A 20644-nucleotide genomic window follows, 5' to 3' on the forward strand; every position below is an offset into this window, starting at 1 on the left:
CTGGAGACCAAAGAAGAAGAAAAGATGCAACAGAATAGAATAAATAGAATAAACAGAAATGAATCTGTCACTAGCTTTAATGCAGCCATAACTTATGCAATGACAAGAAACAGCAAAGTAGCATCAATCTGGATCTGGATGTGAAGGGTCAGATCTCACCCTCTGTGTGTTCTGTTGTACAGTCGTACTGATGGCCATGTCAAGTTCTGACAGTGATGTATTTGCTGAGTCCGTTAGGGTGGTGTACTGCTCCTTCAGTCTTCGTAGCGCCATTTGGAGGTTCTTCTTCTCCTCTGGGCTCAGACTTTCTCCTTTCTCTGCCAGAAACTCCTCCACCGACCGGATTGCATGAGCCACAGCCTCAGCTTTAGATTGGAGGTCTCTCTGTACGTCCTGAAGCCAGAAATAAATACAACAAATAAAAGCCTTGACTAACAATAAAATCAAACTGATGGGATCAAAACAAGTTAATCAGCCAAATAACACTGAGTATAATGTGTGTTTTTATACTTTACCTTTAGTTTTTTCTGCCTGTCTTGCAAGGCATCGACGTCACCTGACTCTGGTCCAGCTCTCTGACTGGCCAGCATGCCTGCAGCTCCGGCCAACCACACGTTGAGGTCTTCCAGTTTCTGAGAGCACTCTGATTTCTGGTGTTGGACCACCTGAGAGAGACGATGCAACAGAGAACCACAAAAATAGAAAATGTCAAGAACACCAACCCCGATGAGGCCTGCAGAGGGCGACACAAACATCTAAACAAGCATATGTGACCATTCCTTCACTGTCTGGCATTTGCAGAAAAACAGAACTCATGTGAAGTGCACAATTGGGCAAGCTTTGAGCAGATTGTGTCCAGAAATCACACACTCACACAGAGAAACATAAATCGTGAAAACAGACAATACAAAGAGAAATCAAACATGTATTTATTTGCTGTTTTTCCTCCTCTGCATTCAAAGCGAGACAAGAGGAAGAACAGAAAGCGCTGTAGCCAGACAGACCGTTTTGGGTTTTTGTTTGGTAGTTGTTACCACGGTGATGCAAGCGCTTGTCTTCTGTGGCGATCTGGAAGAGCAATGCAAACAGGTTAATACAACACGCTTTTTAAAGATGTGCAGGGGAGCAAAAACACATTAGCATCAGGAGTCTGAGCCATTAGAGTGAAAAGCTGCAGCATTGAGTCTTAGTGGAGTGGGGTTATGTGGAGAACAAATAATAAACAGCTCGCAGAAGCAGAACTTTGTTTCTTACATCTTTTTCCCAACATTACTTTATTTCACTAAGTTTTTGCAGATGTTTGAATTTGCACAGCTCCGCTAAGGTCTCACTACAGAATTTCAGGTTGAGGTCTGGACTTTGACTGTGCCATTGCAACATATTGATTCTTTGTTTTCAGTTATTCTGTTGTAGACGCTGTTTTTGAGATCCTTGTTCTGGTAATGACCCAGTTTGGTCCAAGCGTCAGCAGTCGGATAGATGACCTCACATTTCAATCTAGAATACTTTGGTAGAGAGGAGAGTTCATGGTTGGCTCAAATAGTTGTCCACCACCGTGCTTGACAGTGGGTATGAAATATTTGTGCAGATGTGCTGGGTTTGCTTTTCTCTAAACATGGTGCTGTGTACTAGGGTTAAACATCTTTTTTTTTTAGACATGTCCTGTTGTGGTGTTTCATGCATACCATACAGAGCAGATGGTTGCCTACATGTGCCAGAGCAGATTTGCTCTACAAAAAGAATATCACAAGACAGTATCCTAATTGTGTGATTAACTCCAGATTAATTCCAGCATCAGAGTGGACAGGCCACATTGATGTTATAGTAACCTGTGTTTGTATGACCTTCAACCATTTAGAGTAACCGTGTTGGTGGTTGGATGTGTACTTCAATGGGGTGAAACATCTATAATTTGGTTTTATCTGTGCAGAGGACATTGTTGCTAAAGTCTTGTCCTTCATTCAGATGCAACTTTGCAAAGGCCTGCAGCCATATTGTTTTTAACAAGAGGCTTCATTCTTCCTCCCTTCCAAACATCCATACTGGTTTAGTGTTCTAATTGTCCTGTCATGATTTTTAACCTTTAACCTGCTAACTGACACCTGTAGCGTCTGAGATGGTTGTCTTGGTTTTTTCTGCCATTCATCTAAGCATTGCACACTCTGATCCTGGGGTACATCTGCTGGGTCATCCACTGCTGGGAGGACTGGCAGCTGTCCTAAAAGTGTCCACTTTCTCTCTTTTAAGTTATGGTGTATAACTATAATTTGGAAATGGCTGTAGAACTATTCCAAGATTGAAAAGCAGCAACAGTTGCACTCCTAAGTCATTGCTGAGGTCTTTCCACCCTATAATGTTGCAAATCTCCAGCTTTTGTAGAGGTACTCACACTTGCAGATAAAACAGTTAAGTGCCATTAACAAAGAGCATCTGGCTGCTGCTTTACATCTTAAATCCTGTGGAAGCAGCAAGTGTGTTCTAGTTGCTCCTATGACTTTATATTGAACAGTTCCACACAGTTCCAGTTATCCACATTGGACAGCAGCCAAATTGATGTCAGTTTGGAGAATTTGAGAAAGATTGTTATTTAGCCTGCTGTCTATTGCAGGTAACATATTAAGTGCTCATTTGTACTCCACACAACTTAGCTTTAAAGGAAACTAAATAAACCCTCCAAGTCTAGATGGTTTGTAATGGCACTGAATGTTCACACTATGATGGAGGTTAGTAGGTAATATATGATGTGTTTTTAGATCTAAAGTATGAAAGCACGATGTAAGTTAAAGGCAACTGAAAGCAAGGAGATAACCTGCAGAGCAACAACAGCATTCCACTCATTTCCTTCCAAACCTCTCTCTCCCTTGCACTTTTCCATTCTCTGTCCTTCCTCTCTTCTTCCCTCAGTCTTACTCTGCGCAGCCTCTCCTCCTCCCGGCCCCGCTGAGCCGACAGCGCATCGGCCCAGGCCTGAACTCGGCCCGACGCTCGGTGGAAGGTTGTCTGCAGCTGCTGAAGCTGCCTCAGAAGCTGCCTGCTCTGCTCGGGGGCCAGGTCCTGAGCATGCTCAGAGATGAACAGCTGGATGTCTGAGACCAAGCTGCTGACTTCGCTGGAGCAAGTCTGCAGTGAGGACTGGAGCTCCTTCAGGTAAAGACAATAACTTGTTAATTCAGTGAACTTTTAAAATCCACAAACCAGAACAAAATGCACAGGTTAGTCCAAGCACAGGTTAAATCAAGAGTGCTGCAAATGTTAGCTTTTAATAAAGGTGTACACAATACCTTGATGAGGCATAACAATAAGATCACCATGTCGGTTCCATTTTTGCTGCCTAAACAACCCTGACTGGTTATGACATGACTAGAAGGTATGCTGTGGTATTTGGCACAAAGATGTTAGCAGCTGATCATTTAAGTCCACTAAGTTATCCAGCGCATCCCACAGATACTCGATTGGGATGGGATCTGGGCCATTTGGAGGCTACGTCAACACATCAAACTTGGGGTTTGAAATTCAATTCAATTCAATTCAAAAATACTTTATTAATCCCAAAGGGAAATAAAATGTTGTAGCTCATTATGAAGGTTTCCTCAAAGAGCCGTTGTAGATGCTGATGGCTGCGGGCAGGAAGGATCTCCTGTAGCGCTCCGTCTTACAGCAGATCTGAAGAAGCCTCTGACTGAAGACACTCTGTTGTTGTAGGACAGTCTCATGAAGAGGATGCTCAGGGTTCTCCATAATGTTCTTCATTTTATGAAGAATCCATCTTTCCACAATGATCTCCAGAGGTTCCAGAGGAGTCCCCAGAACAGAGCCAGTCTTCTTTATCAGCTTGTTGAGCTTTTTTAAGTCCCTGGTTCTGATGCTGCTTCCCCAGCAGATGATGGCAGAAGAGATCAGACTTTCCACAACAGACTTATAGAAGATCTGCAGCATCTTGCTGCAAACACCAAAGGACCTAAGCTTCCTCAAGAAGTACAGTCTGCTCTGTCCCTTCTTGTAGATGGCTTCACAGTTGCATCTCCACTCTAGTCTGTTGTCCAGGTGAACACCGAGGTATTTATACTCCTCCACCACCTCCACCTCTTCTCCCATGATGGAAATAGTTTTTGACTTATTCCTGTTTCTCTTAAAATCTACAATCATCTCCTTTGTTTTAGTTACGTTCAAAATGAGATGATTGTTTCCACACCATGCCACAAAGGGGTCCACCATCTTCCTGTACTCAGCTTCTTGTCCATCTCTGATCCACCCCACGACTGCAGAATCATCCGAGTATTTCTGCAGATGACAGGAGTCTGTCTTGTACTGGAAGTCTGAGGTGTACAGAGTGAAAAGGAATGGTGAGAGTACAGTCCCCTGTGGTGCTCCTGTGCTGCTGACTACCTGGTTAGACTCACAACCCTTCAGTCTCACAAACTGTGGTCAGTTTGTCAGGTAGTCTTTGATCCAGGAGATTGTTGAGGCCTCCACCTGAGTCTTCTGGAGTTTCTGACAAAACAAATCAGGTTGGATTGCGTTAAATGTTCTGGAGAAATCAAAGAACATGATCCTCACAGAGCTGCTGGCTTTGTCCAGATGACAGTGGGTTTGTTGAAGCAGGTGTATGAAGGCATCTTCAACTCCAACTCCACAGCGATAAACAAACTGAAGGGGGTCCTGATGGTTTACTGTTTGCTTACTCAGGTGGGCCAACAGGAGTCTCTCTAGGACCTTCATGATGTGAGATGTCAGGGCAACAGGTCTATAGTCATTGAGGACTGATGGGTGAGTTTTCTTTGGTACCGGAACAAGACAGGAGGTCTTCCACAACACCGGAACCTTCTTCTGGGCCAGGCTAAGGTTGAAGAGGTGCTGCAGAATCCCACAGAGCTGCTCTGCACAGGCCTTCAGGACTCTAGGGCTGACATGATCTGGACCTGCTGCCTATTTCTGGTTCAGTCTCTCCAGTTGCATCTTCACTTGACTTCTTGAGACACACAGGTGGAAGGGGGAAGCAAAGGAAGCATCAGCATCTTCTGATATGGTTGAAGGCAAACATGTAGAAGCAGAAGGGTCTAGGGCTGAGGTGGAAGATAAAAAATGTGAGGTGTTACTGGACAGCTGTGGGTCCTGTGGGTCAAAGGAAGGTGGAATGTCTGTTTGGCTGTGAGCAGGAGAGGAGGATGTGAAGATTGTTTCTGAACTGAACCTATTGAAGAATGTGTTCAGTTCATTGGCTCTGTCCAGACCTTCATTGGTCTGATCATCCTTCTGCTTGAAGCCTGTGATCTTCTTCATCCCTGTCCACACATCTCTGATATTGTTTTGCTGGAGCTGCTCTCCAGCTTCTTCTTGTACACCTCCTTGCTGTCTCTGATCTTGACTTTAAGTTGCTTCTGTAAACTCCTCAATAATTCTCTGTCTCCCTCTCTGAAGGCTTTTTTTTTTTCTTGTTAAGCAGGTCCTTCAGGTCACTGGTGATCCAAGGTTTGTTATTGGGGAAGCATCTCACGGTTCTGGTGGGGATGATGTTATCCACACAGAAGTTTATATAGTCGGTTACACATTCAGTCATGGCATTAATGTCCTCTCCATGTGGCTGGCACAGTGCGTCCCAGTCTGTAGCCTCAAAGCAACCTTGCAAAGCTTCTTCAGCTTCCTGTGACCATTTTCTCACAGTTCTCTTTATGACAGGTTGCCTCTGAACAAGGGGCTTATATTTCGAGCAGAGAAAAACAAGATTGTGATCTGATTTGCCTAGAGGAGGTCTTGCTGTAGAGATGTATAAGTCCTTGACATTTGCATAAAACAAATCCAATGTTTGTTTTCTCTGGTAGAGCAGCTGACAAATTGTTGAAACGTTGGAAGTGTAGCAGAGAGTGAAGCATGGTTAAAATCACCAGAAATTGCCACAAAAGCATTGGGGTTTTGTGTCTGTACCTTAGCAACAACTGAGCTGATGGCATCACATGCAGTGTCAGCAACAGCGGAAGGTGGAACGTAAACTGTTGCCAAAATAACACTGGTGAACTCTCTGGGTAAATAATATGGACGGAAACTTACTGCCAACAGTTCAATATCTGGACTGCAGAGATGACACTTCACAGTTACATGTCCTGGATGACACCATCTGTTGTTCACAAATACTGCCAGTCCACCTCCTTTACATTTGCCGCTCCTCTTTAAGTCTCTGTCTGCTCGTATGGTTAAAAAGCCCGGCAGAGAGACGCTGGAGTCGGGGATATGATCCTGCAGCCATGTCTCAGTAAAACACATAATACTGCATGCCCGGTACTCTGGCTGGGTCCTTTGTAGGGCTTGGAGTTCATCCAACTTGTTTCCCAACGATCTCACATTGCCCATCATAATCGACAGAAGAGATGGTTTGAACTTCCTCCTTCTCTCTTTTCTCTTAGCTCCTGCTCTGCATCCACGGCGTCTCCTTTTCAACTCATCAGGGATTTGGGGTTGTAGTTGAAGTATTATTTGAGCTTTTGAGATATTAATCAGCTTCTCCCGGTTGTAAGAAACAACCCCGTTGCCATGGCAATGCATCATAACACATGTCCAAAAATAGAAAGTATCAAGAAAAATCCTCCAAGCTGCACAGCATCCGACACTGGAGTGGACAGTAGTCCAAAAGAAATCAGCTGTATCCACCACAAGAGGAATAGTTCCCAAAAAAGAATAAATCAGAATCAAAAGTAACAGAGCTACTCCAACCTGCTGCCACCTTGAGCAGCGCAAAACATGTTTGTTTTGTGGTAGAGTATCTGCTCAAAAAGGCTGCAGCCATCAGGGAATACAGTTTCCATGATCGTGTGTGCAACATAGTCTGCAACAATGCTTAGGCTGGTGATGTGTGTCTAAGGAACATGCAAACAGATGGCCAGACTGAAGGCCTCCCAACAGAACTACCTCTGCCTACCTGCCTCGTTTCCACAATGCATGCTGGAGTCAAGGGTCCACCACAAATGCAACACATATGCATCTGGTGATCTACAGGGGTTGGACAATGAAACTGAAACACCTGGTTTTAGACCACAATAATTTATTAGTATGGTGTAGGGCCTCCTTTTGCGGTCAATACAGCATCAATTCATCTTGGGAATGACATATACAAGTCCTGCACAGTGGTCAGAGGGATTTTAAGACATTCTTCTTGCAGGATAGTGGCCAGGTCACTACGTGATACTGGTGGAGGAAAACGTTTCCTGACTCGCTCCTCCAAAACACCCCAAAGTGGCTCAATAATATTTAGATCTGGTGACTGTGCAGACCATGGGAGATGTTCAACTTCACTTTCATGTTCATCAAACCAATCTTTCACCAGTCTTGCTGTGTGTATTGTTGCATTGTCATCCTGATACACGGCACCGCCTTCAGGATACAATGTTTGAACCATTGGATGCACATGGTCCTCAAGAATGGTTCGGTAGTCCTTGGCAGTGACGTGCCCATCTAGCACAAGTATTGGGCCAAGGGAATGCCATGATATGGCAGCCCAAACCATCACTGATCCACCCCATGCTTCACTCTGGGCATGCAACAGTCTGGGTGTTACACTTTTTTGGGGCTTCTCCACACCGTAACTCTCCCGGATGTGGGGAGAACAGTAAAGGTGGACTCATCAGAGAACAATACATGTTTCACATTGTCCACAGCCCAAGATTTGTGCTCCTTGCACCATTGAAACCGACGTTTGGCATTGGCATGAGTGACCAAAGGTTTGGCTATAGCAGCCCGGTCATGTATATTGACCCTGTGGAGCTCCTGATGGACAGTTCTGGTGGAAACAGGAGAGTTGAGGTGCACATTTAATTCTGCTGTAATTTGGGCAGCCGTGGTTTTATGTTTTTTGGATACAATCCGGGTTAGCACCCAAACATCCCTTTCAGACAGCTTCCTCTTGCGTCCACAGTTAATCCTGTTGGATGTGGTTCGTCCTTCTTGGTGGTATGCTGACATTACCCTGGATACCGTGGATCTTGATACATCACAAAGACTTGCTGTCTTGGTCACAGATGCGCCAGCAAGACGTGCACCAACAATTTGTCCTCTTTTGAACTCTGGTATGTCACCCATAATGTTGTGTGCATTTCAATATTTTGAGCAAAACTGTGCTCTTACCCTGCTAATTGAACCTTCACACTCTGCTCTTACTGGTGCAATGTGCAATCAATGAAGACTGGTAACCAGGCTGGTCCAATTTAGCCATGATACCTCCCACACTAAAATGACAGGTGTTACAGTTTCATTGTCCAACCTCTGTACATGATGTAAAGGAAAATGTGATTCATCAGACTAAGCCAACTTCTTCGTGGTCCAGTTTTGATGCCCATGTGCTCATTGATGGTTCCTTGGTGGACAGGATTGGTGCTCAGGGTTCAACATGGGCACCCTGACTGGTCTGCAGCCCTATTCACAGCAAATTGTAATGTTTTTATAGTTCATCAGACCACACTGGCCAGCTTGCACTCCCTATAAGCATCAGTAAGTCTTTGCCACCTATGATTCCATCTCCGGTGTACCACTGTTTCTTTCTTGAACCACTTCTGACCCAAACAGAGCTGCAGTTTTGGAGATGCTCCAAACCAATCATCTACCCATCACAATTTAGCCCTTATAAAAATCACAAAATCCTGAAATGTTTTGCTGCCTAATATATCCAGACCAGTAACAGATGCAACTATGAAGAGATAATCAGTGTTATTCACCTCACCTGGTCATAATGTTATGCCTAATCAGAGTATCAGAGTCTAGTAGTTCCATAATAGTTGCAAATATAAGTTGAAAGTTTGAGTCTGAAATAGCAAAAGTAAAAACCGTATAAAACGATTAAACATCGTTGACAACATTAAATAAATTAAATCTAAAAAAATAGAGACAGTAAATAAAGCTCGTTACATTTATGTTGTTGAGAAACACAACAAACACGTCTTTGGTCATTTGCAGTTTTCTGTCATATTAAACATTTATCTGAGATCACCTTGCAGACATTCAGCTGCTGTGTGAGCTCAGCCTGGCCGTCATCTTTCTCCGTCGTCTCCTTTTTGTCCCTCCCTGTCGTTCCTCCATCCATCTGAGCCTCTGTCTCACTCAACCAAGACAGCAGCCTGTCCACGTGTTGTCCCAGAGACTCCTGCTCAGCTGTTACTGCATCCTGAAAGAGGTGAGACCCTACTGCTGAGCAATCCAGCCTCTCCTGTTGCTTTCATCTACATTTCTCTGTTTCCCTTACCTTGCACAAGTCTCTGTGGTGTCGCAGACGCTCCAGAATGCCCTCGGAAAGCACCCGAGCAGCCTCGTATCCTCGGGCTAAGCTCCGGCCATCTTTTTCCAAGGCTAGTATGAGCTGTAGAGGGACATCGATAGGTCTGGGCTTCAACAGTCGCTCTGCAGCTTCAACTGATTTCCTGATCTCAGGCTCCAAGTCAGAGAGTTCAAGGTCCAGCATCTGGGAAGAGGATTAGATCGGAAAGTCATGTTTGATGGATTGTTTGTCTAATTGTGGGAACCAAAGAAAGTACTAAAGTTGAGAAAATCAGTCAAGTTGTGAGGGATGTTACTGTTTACCTCAGTTCGTCTGATGATGTCGTCCAACGTGACGAGGCTGTGGCCCACAGACTGCTGCTGCTGCTGTTTTAGTCGGACTTCCATGTGTCTGACCATGGAGAGCAGGGCTACGACTCGCTGATCATGTTCAAGGCATTCCTGACGCAATAATGATGACTGTAGGAAGAAACACTTTTACACTTTTACCTCTAAACACTAAGACATATTTATATTTGAACTTAAAGCCGGGTCTTACCTTACTTCCTGTGGATGTAGCTCCCTCTGTGTTCAACACTGTTTCTTGGTTCTTGCAGACTTGTTCCTCGTCTTCTAAGCTTTCAGTGCTTGGTTCAGTCTCCATCCCTTTGGATGTTTCAGATTCAACTAAAGAATCTTCTTTAGATAAAACTGCAGTTTCTGGAGACTCCAGATGTTGCTGCAGGTTTGTTAAAGATCTGGGAACATCAGAGCTTTCAGCTTCAGGTAGCTGCTGCTTTTTCTTCCTTTTACTTCTTCCAGAATGTGGATCAGGAGCAACAGATTGAGCTGCGGGCTCTTTATCCTGTTTTTTTAAAACCTCCTCAGATAAATATTCACTGGGGTCTGAAAGAAATCCTTCTGAAGCTTGTTCCTTCTGAGTTTTTTGAAGACTTTTAGCTCCTTGAGGGTCGCCCAGATCGGCTTTACCTACATCTGAAGACCTGGCAGCATCAACATCAGTTTTAGTGCTCAGGTCTTCAAACAAAAATCTTCTTTTTGACTGTTGCTTTGCAGCAGATTTTGAATTAATTTTTGAATCTTTCAGGTCACAATCATTTCTCCCATCTGAGGCTAACTTCTCACTATCAGGCTGATCTTCAGTTGTTTTTAGACTCTTAGGTAACTTGGTAGCTGCATCACCAGATTGACCATCATAATCTGCTTTCATTTTCAGTCCTGCAGCTAAAACTATGCTGTCCGACTTCGATTTGGTTGTATTGTTTGGATCTTTCAGATCTGTGGTTACCTTGTCCATTTCAGGCTGATCTTCAGTTGTTTTTAGACTTCTGGACTTCTTGCTCCTCTTGCTTCTTTTACTTCTGGAGACTGATGGAAGAGTCGCAGCATCTTTCTGTGAATCTGCCATTTGAAAAGCCCTGACGTTTTCCCTTTCACTTGAAGATGTTAACCCCGGGTTACCTTCAGGTGTTTTATCTAGCTCCACAGTGTCCTTTTCGACAGTTACTTGGTCATTGCTGTCTTTTGGTAAACCAGAGCTTCTCTTCTCAGCATCATCTTCTCCCATGGTAGTCTTCTTATCATCTGCACGTGTACTTTTCTTCCTCCTCGTCTCCTTCTGCCTCAGCTTCTCCAGCTCTTGAGCTGCCTGCTTTTCACTCACTCCTTTTTCAAACACCTTCTTAAGAATGCTCTCTTTCGCTTTCAGTATCAAGGCTGCCTTTTCATCATCTTTAAGCGTTGATTTTTTAAGCGATTCTTTGTCCTTGCTCTGCTGCACCTGATTGTTCTCTGGTTCCTCGGCCTTCTCCGAAGATTCCCTTTCCACTTCCACATCCCTTTTCACCTCTTCCTGCTTATAAACCTTTTGTGACATCTTTGATAATGTTGTTTTAGATGCACCTTTCTCCATCTCAGCACTTGGTTCAAGATAAACCTCTTCCTGCTCCTTTTCTACCAAATCTCTGGCAGTCTCAACTTTCCCATCAGTCATTTCCATGCTTACTCCAAAGTGGGGGTCAGTAGTAGGTGAAACACCATAAGAGTCAGATTTCTGTAGATTTTCATCAGATGTGTTTTCTTCTGTGCCAAAATGAGCAACCTGTGGCTTTTCTAGGATTCCTGCATCCATCTGAGATGGATCTTTTTTCTCTGGTTCTTCAGTTTGTGGTGCAATCAAAACCCTTGTATATGCCCCTTCCTCTTCCTTCATGTCCACCTTTTCTGGAGCCCTGACTGCATTTTTCTCCATCTGAGTATTTGGTTCAAGAGAAACCTCTTTCTGCTCCTGATCAACATCCCCTTCAGTCTTTTGCATGCTCTCTTCAGGGTTAGGGTCAGTCATGGGTGAAAGATCATATGAGACAGATTTCTGTAAATCTTCATCGAATGTGATTTGATCTGTGTCTACAGGAGCAACCTGGGGCATCTGTGGGGTTTCTGCACCTGTCCGAGCAGCTTGAGATGGACTTGTCATCTCTGGTTCTTCTGTTTGTTTTACAATCAAAACCTTCATGGATTGCCACTCTTCTTTCTCCTTCCTATTCACACCTTCCATATTATCAACTAACATCGTTTCAGCTGCTTCTTTCTCCACCTGAAAGCTTAGTTGAGAAACAACCTCCTGCTCTTGTTCAATCAAGACTTTTTCAGTCTCAACTTTCCCATAAGTCCGTGGCATGCTTTTTCCAGATTGACGATCAGTAGTAGGTGGAACATCGTAAGAGTCTAATTTCTGTAGATATCCATCAAATGTGTTTTCTTCTATGTCTACAGGAGCAACCTGTGGCATCTCTGGGGGTTTTCCATCAGTTCCAGATGGGCTCTTTATCTCTGGTTCAACAGTTTGTATTACCATCGATGTCTTATTAATATATTCCCAGTCCTCTTCCTCCTCCCTTTTCACATCTTCTGTCCTACCAACCTTTTCTGAAGTATCAAATAACATCATTTCAGCTGCACCTTTCTCCATCTGTGAGCTCGGTTGAGAAGCGACAGCCTCCTGTTCCTGCAAAATGTTCACATCAATCCTTTCCATGCTCTCTTCAGATGGAGGGTCAGTACTAGGTGCAAGATAAGAGTCTGATTTCTCTAGATTTTCATAAAATCTAATTTGATCTGTATCAACGGGAGCAACCTTTGGGATCTCTGTGGTTTTTGGACTGGTTTGATCAGTTTGAGACTCATGTTTTGTCTCTAGAAGATGAATTTGAGTTTGTACCTCTTTCTCTTCTGCCTTCTTTTTATTCTTCCTCTTCTTTTTGCTTTTGTTGTTTAGCTGATTACTTGCAGAAGATGAGAACTGATCTGACTGCTCCACATCAGTGCTGGTTTTGGCCTCCAAAGGCTTCCCCACTTCCTTTAGCTCCTCGTTCACAGCTGGTAACCCAGGGGCATCTTTGCTTTGTTTGTCGACTCTAACTGCTACCTTCACATCGTCAGAAACATGATGGACCGTTTCTGTGGTCTCATTATTGGGTCTACACTCCATTACCTCATCTTTCTTGGGTTCCTTGACATCTTCTTTTTGGATCTCTTTCTGGGATTCTCTACCATTATGATCGGTAAGTATCTGAGTGGATTCTTTAACAGGGGTTCTGATTAGGTTTTCGCTATGTTTACCATTGTTTTCCATTGTGTCACTGGGTTCCCGTTGAAGAAGATTTTCCAGTTTACTGTCGTCCTTTTGTGGCATTATCTCCTGAATGGCTTTTTGGATTCTTTTCTCAACATTAGATGCGAACTCGGATAAGACATCCATGGATTGCTCAGGCTCTGTTAAAGACTTTTTTTCCACCGACTCAGGTTCTGCTGCTATCTCAACTTCTGGACAGAACAGTGACTGCCCTGAAATTTCACTTCTCAGTGTCTTGTCATAATCTTCCGAGACTTCTAAACTTCTTACAGAAGATGGAGATCTTGAGGACACCGTAATGTTTGCAGCAGACATGTTCACTGGACTGTCTGGGCTTGACCCTGTCACCACAATGGGTGTGGAGTGATCATCTACAAAGACTTCTTTTACTTTCTCCTGGATCTCCAAAGCCAGGTCTCTAGTTAAGAGCCGGAAAGAAACGGCATCGCTAAGATTTGAGACTCGCTGTCCAGTTGCTGGATCAACTAAACCTCCTTTGACAAACTGGTTGATGGCTATTTCTTTGACCATATCACCACCTACTAAACCTCTGGCAGAAGCTTCAGGTAATGGTAGCCTCTCTCCGGTGCCGATATCAATGATCCCACCGGTGTCTGCCTGGCTTTGGAGCAGCCTCAGAGCCGGAACTGGGTCAACCCACTTCAGAGCAACAGCCTCAGGAATCGTCAGGATCTCCAAGGTTTTCTTATCCTGAATACCTTGGAACGGCTTTACCTCTAAGAACCGTTTGCCTGTTTCAATATCTATCTTACCCTGATTCACAAGCTCTGAATAAGGCACAATTCTTGCAGTTTTTGGGTCAACCATGCCTTGTGTTACCGTGGGAGAAGCCATGACTTCAGTGGCTATGTTCTCATCTAGAAGACCTCTTGACACAGCCTCTGTCAATGTCAGCTTAGCTCCACTGTCAGAGTCTAAAATAGCTCCAGTTGTTGCCTGGAAAGCAATTGCTTCCGGATTGCTTATGGTACTGACTTTTCCTCGATAGATCCATTCTAGTTCCTCAAGCCCAGACGCTATGGACCGATCCACTAGTCCTCTATCTACAGCATCAGAGACAGAGAGTCTCATTCCAGAAGCATGGTGGATAATTCCACCTTCAGCCACCTGTCGTGCCAACACCCGATAAGCCTCATCAGATGCAATTAACCCTTTCTTTATTGCTTGTTCTAAAGGAACTGCAGAATTGGACTCTGGGTCGACAGCACCCTCCATTTGTAGCTGTAAACTGGCTTTTTTGAAGCATGTTGCAGAGTCTGAATCTTTTCCTTTGAATGCTTTTTCAAGTGCAATCAATTCCTCTCTCTGTCCTTCTTCAATCAGACCCAGGTTTGCTGCTAACATGACAGAGACTTTCTTATCACTGCGTAAGTCGACAATCCCTCCAGATACAACCTGGGCTTCCAAAAGTCGAACAGCAGTGTTGGGATCAATGAGCCCAGCCTGAGCAGCAGCCCTCACCCCACAGATCTGACCTTTCTCTACGTCCACAACACCTGCAAGGGATTTGTCTGACTTCAGGACACTCCACATAAGATCTTCATCGAGTAAACCCTCCTGCATAACTTCCTCCAAGCTCAGTGACTCCCCACTGGTTGCATCCAGGAATCCCCCAAAAAGGCCTGCCTGAGCCATCAATTTAACCGCTGTAAAGCCGGGAAGGACACCCTGAGCTACAGCTTCATCTGGCAGCAGCTTCTCTCCTTCCTTTGTCACCAGACCTCCCTGTTTGAGCTCGAGGACTAATCCCTCCAACTCCGCATCCTCCTGTGCCTCTCCCATCTGTGGTTCAATGTTACCAACTACATTCTCTGTTTGCTTGAAGTTACTGTCTCTTTTGGACACACATTGTGGCATCTTTGCTAAATCGGTTGGGAAAACAGTTTTGTCTTCAAATTCTTGAGGCTCTATCAGATTAAAATCCTTATTTTCTTTTACTCCTGGCACGTGTTCCTGTGATGCGTCATTTTTAATATCTTCTTCTGATTCGAAAGATGATTTTGTAATTGTATCTTTGACATCCTGACGTCGAGGTACTGTTTCATGTACAACCTTGTCTTGGCATTTTATTGCTTCTTCTTTCTCATGTTTCATTGAAAACATCTTCCTTTCTAAACTAGACATTTCTTTCTTTTCTTTCCTTGACTCAACTGCAGCTAAACCAGTGGCTTTAACCATCAGCATTAGATCTCTGTCGAGCAGGACCAACCGTTTTCCAAAATGTGCATCCACATAGCTGTGAGTCATGAGGTGAAAGAGAAGCTTGTGTTTGGCCTGATCATCAGGATCAACCCTTGGTGAAGCTTCCCACACAAAGGCTGTAGAAGATGACAGAGGTGATGGAGAGGAGCTAGTGGATCCCCAGCTTGGGCGGTTTAGAGATGAGGTACAGGACTGGTTCATGTTGTAGAGAATGTCTGGTATATGAATGTCTCTGAGACATCTAACAACACTGGGTTCAAGGTGTTCTTCTGCATCCTGATCAAGGAGCAACACTTGGAGGGTTTCTGGATTGTACAGCCCTCCAATAGTATGTCTCTGTCTTAAGATGTTTCTTGCTAGATCTCCTGATATCACCCCTTGTTGAAGAGCCTCGGCAATGGGCATAAGTTCTCCAGATTCAGGCCAAAGGAGTCCCGTGAAAGTCCAAAGAGACTCGAGAACCAACAGAGCCAAACGAGGGGAGAGAAGGTCTCTACGAATGCTCTCCTCTAAATCCAGGCGTTCCCCTCCGAGTGGGTCAAGAATTCCCCCATTCTGCAGTTGTCGTGCTAAGATAGCAGAAGCTAAATCCTGGTCCATTAACCCATGACGAACAGCCTCACCAATCATCAGTCGGTGGCCAGAATGTGGTTCACTAATGCCACCGGCAAAGAGTTGAGTCTCGAGAAGTCTTATGGCAACTGCCCGGTCAATCAGTCCTTCCTTGACAGCACGAAAGATGCCAACCTTTTTTCCAGAAAGGAGGCAAACTGTTCCTCCAGGCTGCTGTTTGACAGGAAGGAGAAGGAGACCGGAGATATCATCAGGGAAACAACGCAGCTTCAGTTCCTCTATATTTACTTTTTCAGCTGTGTTTGGATCGATCAGCTCTTTGTGTTGACGCCTAGAATAAAGCTTGTTTAAGATCCTGGGAGACAGAACTCTCTTCTCCTCTGCTTGCTCCAAACTCATAGTTTTCCCATATGAGTCTCTAAGTCCACCGCTGTTCATCTGAAGTTCGAGAATACGAAGTCCCACCTCTTCCCTGATCAACCCAGACTCCATGGCGGAAGCTACAGGCAAACGTTTTTGGTCACACACAGACTCCCTTATGAACTCTAAGGCACTCTCAAGTTCAGCCAGTGACTGACAGGTGTGATTGTCGATGAGGCCTTGACTTAGACCATGAGCCAATGAATAAATCCCAGAGGAGTCTGGTCGGACGAGTCCACCCATGACCAGCTGGGCCTCCAGCAGAACACAGCAGGTATCCTGGTCAATAAGACCACGCTGGGCTGCTTGAAACACAGAGAAAGTTTTCACTGTTTCCAGGTCGATCACTCCAGCAATGGCAGCTTGGTTCTGTAAAACGAAAGGAAACAAAAGTCCAGTTTAGAACTGTTCAAATAAGAATGTGCTGTAGAACTGAAAGCTATAATGTCTGTACTGTTATGTTATGATATATGGGTTAAACATAATATAGGGGAACAAGGGAAAAACAACCCCCACCACTTCCAACAAACCTATATAAAAAATTCTATTGGGCTAAAATCCCTGGTCTTTTAAAAAGTTTATTAGAAGTCTTAATCTAAGCACCAAGCATGCAAGAAGCAGACCATACCCAGAAATGCAGAAAAAGCTCTGGAGACCGTTGTTAGTTAGTTTACATAAACCAATCATGGGCGTGAAGGGCATTCATATTAGACTTTAATGATTTGTTTTTAACTGTTCCTTTGATGCTAACTTAATGCTAGAATTGCTTTATTGATTATAAAACCAGCTTGAATGTGTGTTTGGGAGGGACCATTTTTCTGCTGGAACATCCGATTTTGTCAGAGTTTCAGCCATCCATCTGTTGATTTGAGGTAATGTTTAAGCACTTGGAGTCCCACAGCATGGTGCCTCCATCACCATGCTTTGGAAGATGGTTTGGAAGCCTCACCTTGACGCCTCCAAACATATTTATTGTTACTGTGATCAAATAACTAAATTTTTCTGTCCTGTTCTATAAAGAAATTTCTCCAGTAGGCATTTACCTCGTCTGTGTGGGAAGCTACAAATTTCAGACATGGAGTAGTTTGTGTTTTGGTTGGCACCCTGTCAGCCAATGAGAAAATAAAACTGGCTTTACTGTGAACAGCATGTTTTATTATAGTAAGCTGAAGCCTTGGTAGTTTTGGTTTCAATCCTTCATCCGAGGGTGATGGTTTCGGATCAGATGGCTAAAACATGGACACAATTTTCAAAAAGAAACAATGAATCCCAAACATATAGATAAAATTGGCTAGCATTAAGTTTCTGGAATAGCAAAAACTATCTGCCAAAAATCGAGAGCACACATATTCAATTTAAGAGCAGGATTTCATTCTGCTTGCACACAAAACGTCTGCTTTCTTCTAAATATACTCTGTTCTCTCTCAAACCTTTGTTTCCGTCTTCAGATTTAATGCTTATTCACAGATTGTTTCTCCTCCCGCCTACCTCCTCCTTGTGCTCAAAGCTACTCTCTGAACAGATCAAAAGTGCCCTTATAAGTCTGTTTTCCCTGTTTTTGAATTATTTCTGCTCTCTCTCAGATTACTTAGCAAACGCTCCAGCTAATAGAATGACAGCGTGCAACTATGAGGTCACAGCCTTAGTTGAGGTGCGCTTGTTTCCTTCTAGGGGGATTGCTTGTGTCTCTACATCTCCTATTCAGGTGCTGCCCACTACATGTAGGGAAACACAACTTCAGCTTTCTGCTACTGCTAAAAATTGAGTCCTGATAAATTTTCAAAAGAAGAAAAACTGTTTCTATTGGCAGTTTTAAGCAGACGTTTTGAGAGCAAGCAGAATAAAATCCTGCTCTTAAATGGCAAATGTGTGCTCTTGATTTCCAATCCCATATCCCAATCTTTGTGGTTTTTAGTATAACAATGATCATCAGTGGGCTCTAAATGGACTAACTTTCTACTTTTAAGGCTAGGCTTAAAACTTTCCTTTTTGATAAAGCTTATAATTAGAGTGGCTTAGGTTATCCTGAGCTATCTCTGTAGTTGTGCTGCTATAGGCTTAGGTTGCTGGAGGACTTAATGGCCACCTTTCTGGAGAGGGGCATCGTCCAAGCTTCTGCTGGCAACAACTTAATGCTCACCTTCTACAGATGCTCCACATGGCCCTGTCTTTCAGTGTTTAACCCTTTCTCTCTCCTAGACATGGCTACTGACTGAGCTTCTACTGTAACTAACTCTATGTGCTCTCTTTCAGACTCTAACCTTGAAAACTGGCTCAGAGTTTATCTGTTCTTTCTTTCTAGATGAAACGACTAAAGGAGCTACATCCATTAACATTTACTTTTCCTTCCCATAGAAAGTATTCCTGGATCAGTGCTTCTTTGTTCTCTTTGTGTCTCTGCTCTGTTCTCTCAAACCTCCAGTCGGTCGTGGCAGATGGCCGCTCACACTGAGCCTGGTTCTGGTTCTGCTGGAGGTTTCTTCCTGTTAAAAGGGAGTTTTTCCTCTCCACTGTCGCTACATGCATGCTCAGTATGAGGGATTGCTGCAAAGTCAACACCAGTGACTGTCCACTGTCTCTACATGCTCATCCAGGAGGAGTGAATGCTGCAAGTCACTGACTGGATGCAATCTTCTGGGTTTCCTTAGATAGAAAAACTTTTTATCCAATTTGAATAAATAACTGAATCTGACTGAACTGTTCAATGGTTAGGATTAATTAGAATGTATGAACCTGACATTGTGAAGAGCCTTGAGACAACATGTGTTGTGAATTGGCGCTATATAAATAAAATGAATTGAATTGATTTGTGGCAGGTTATTTCCCCCATAAAAGACCTTCAACATCATAGAAAATGTGTTGACAATGTCTAAAAGCTGGAATCATGGTAAGAATCCAAGCAATTTCAATTAAATCCATCAATTCTGACATGAAGAGCTGTGAAATATGCAGCCAGAAATATGACCTCAGCTTGCTGATGGCTGCAATAAGAGTGTTGTCCAGAAGCATCTTCCTAACAGTCTGAATGTATCTGAACATGTGTGTAATTTTGATCTAACCTAGAAAATCCAAAATAAACTAAAAGTTGTGCACCTGATTCATGTTGTTCGATTATGTCACCCTGGAAAAGCAACAATTCAAGGACTAAAAAACAAAATGAATGTAACATTCAAGCCCATGATGAGTGAAAGTAAACTTCTGACTGACATTGTAAAAGTGAGCAAAGAGACGTGAGTAACCAGAGGAAGAGGAAGAATAAAATCTAACTAACAGGCAACGGTAAGAGAGGAAGTGAGCGCTACTCACCGTACGGGTTCGTCTCGGTGCACACATACTAACAGCTTGGTAGAGTGAGGCGCGACAGCTCAGAGCGGATTGTTAGCTTTCTGCATATTCAATGTTCCACAATGACATGACCTTTTCTTTTAGAGAAGACTAGACTGAGGCACAGAAAACACTAAAAATCCACTGAACTAATTTTTAAAGACTCATTTATCATTTTGGACATCGTTCTGCTGAATCATAGCTGGAAAGCCATAGTGAGAGTGTAAAGCTACAGAATATCTGAACATCTTAGTGGCCTAAGCTGCCCGCTCACAGATTTCTAAAATCTCTCCTGAGTTTTCCATTTTCCTCTCTGATCCTCGGCTTGTGAGGTCCACATTTCTCCTCTGGCAGCTGTTAGTGAGTTTTAAGCACAAATGCTGGTTTAAAGGTTCACACATTAATAGAATGCATTAGAAGAAACACAAAAATTGCCATTCACACACACACACACACACACACACACACTCTTGTGATCTGGACACAACATGCTCAAATGGTGATGTGAGTATTTTTGCTGGTGTCTTGCACAGCTGGCCTTCAAGTGCACTGACTTTCTGCAACAGATTTTCTTCAAAAATGATCAAGAAAGTGGATTCTCACACACATTCAGTCCAATTTTGACTGATGCAACAAACTGCAAACACCAGGAGACAAACACTTTCACAGCTTGAAACACAGATATGAGATAAACGTAAGCAGGAAATGGAATTCAGTGCTGACCTTATGCATGGGTGTTTCAGGTCCTCATAAACAAAACAATTTTACTGTGTAGCAACACAAATGACGGTGAAGGCGTTTCTACTTTGATGCATCAACTTTCTAAGGATGCATCTATGGAAAGTCGCTCTGCTGCTTTTAGTCCTGGAGCAGGACTGTTCTACTGCAGCACCACTGAGGCCTTGAATGTTAGCAGCGCAGCACATATTGCTTTCTGATGATGATGATGATGATGAAGATCTTACAGTTAATGGAAGGACTGCAGGTTTTTCATGATGTGAGGATGGATTACTCCATGCAGAGACACAGTTCAGACTCCATCATCCAGAAAATTCATAATGGTGTTAAAATTCATCCCTACTGGGTAAGGAAGGCCCAACAGGTAGTTTTAAGTCTTCTGATTTTGTCTGAACAGCGTCTAAAATGCTTGTTAAACCAAACAAAATCAGTGGTGATGTTTCTTTGTGAACACACAACATGCCGACACACACAGAC

General features: G+C 43.6%; 1 protein-coding gene across 1 annotated transcript in view; it reads right to left on the reverse strand.

The window, feature by feature from the left end:
* Window positions 1-20644, reverse strand: part of macf1a (microtubule actin crosslinking factor 1a) — a 231471-nt gene that overhangs the window by 95308 nt on the left and 115519 nt on the right. Inside the window, exons 37-43 of the mRNA XM_047383195.1 lie at window positions 9794-16474; window positions 9559-9714; window positions 9224-9439; window positions 8972-9145; window positions 2851-3141; window positions 516-665; window positions 160-393 (exon numbers count right to left, since the gene is read on the reverse strand). Coding sequence (XP_047239151.1) covers window positions 160-393; window positions 516-665; window positions 2851-3141; window positions 8972-9145; window positions 9224-9439; window positions 9559-9714; window positions 9794-16474 — 7902 coding nt within the window. The remainder of the gene's footprint in view (window positions 1-159; window positions 394-515; window positions 666-2850; window positions 3142-8971; window positions 9146-9223; window positions 9440-9558; window positions 9715-9793; window positions 16475-20644) is intronic.

Source organism: Girardinichthys multiradiatus, chromosome 13 (assembly GCF_021462225.1).
Source record: "Girardinichthys multiradiatus isolate DD_20200921_A chromosome 13, DD_fGirMul_XY1, whole genome shotgun sequence".
In the NCBI taxonomy this organism is placed as follows: domain Eukaryota; kingdom Metazoa; phylum Chordata; class Actinopteri; order Cyprinodontiformes; family Goodeidae; genus Girardinichthys; species Girardinichthys multiradiatus.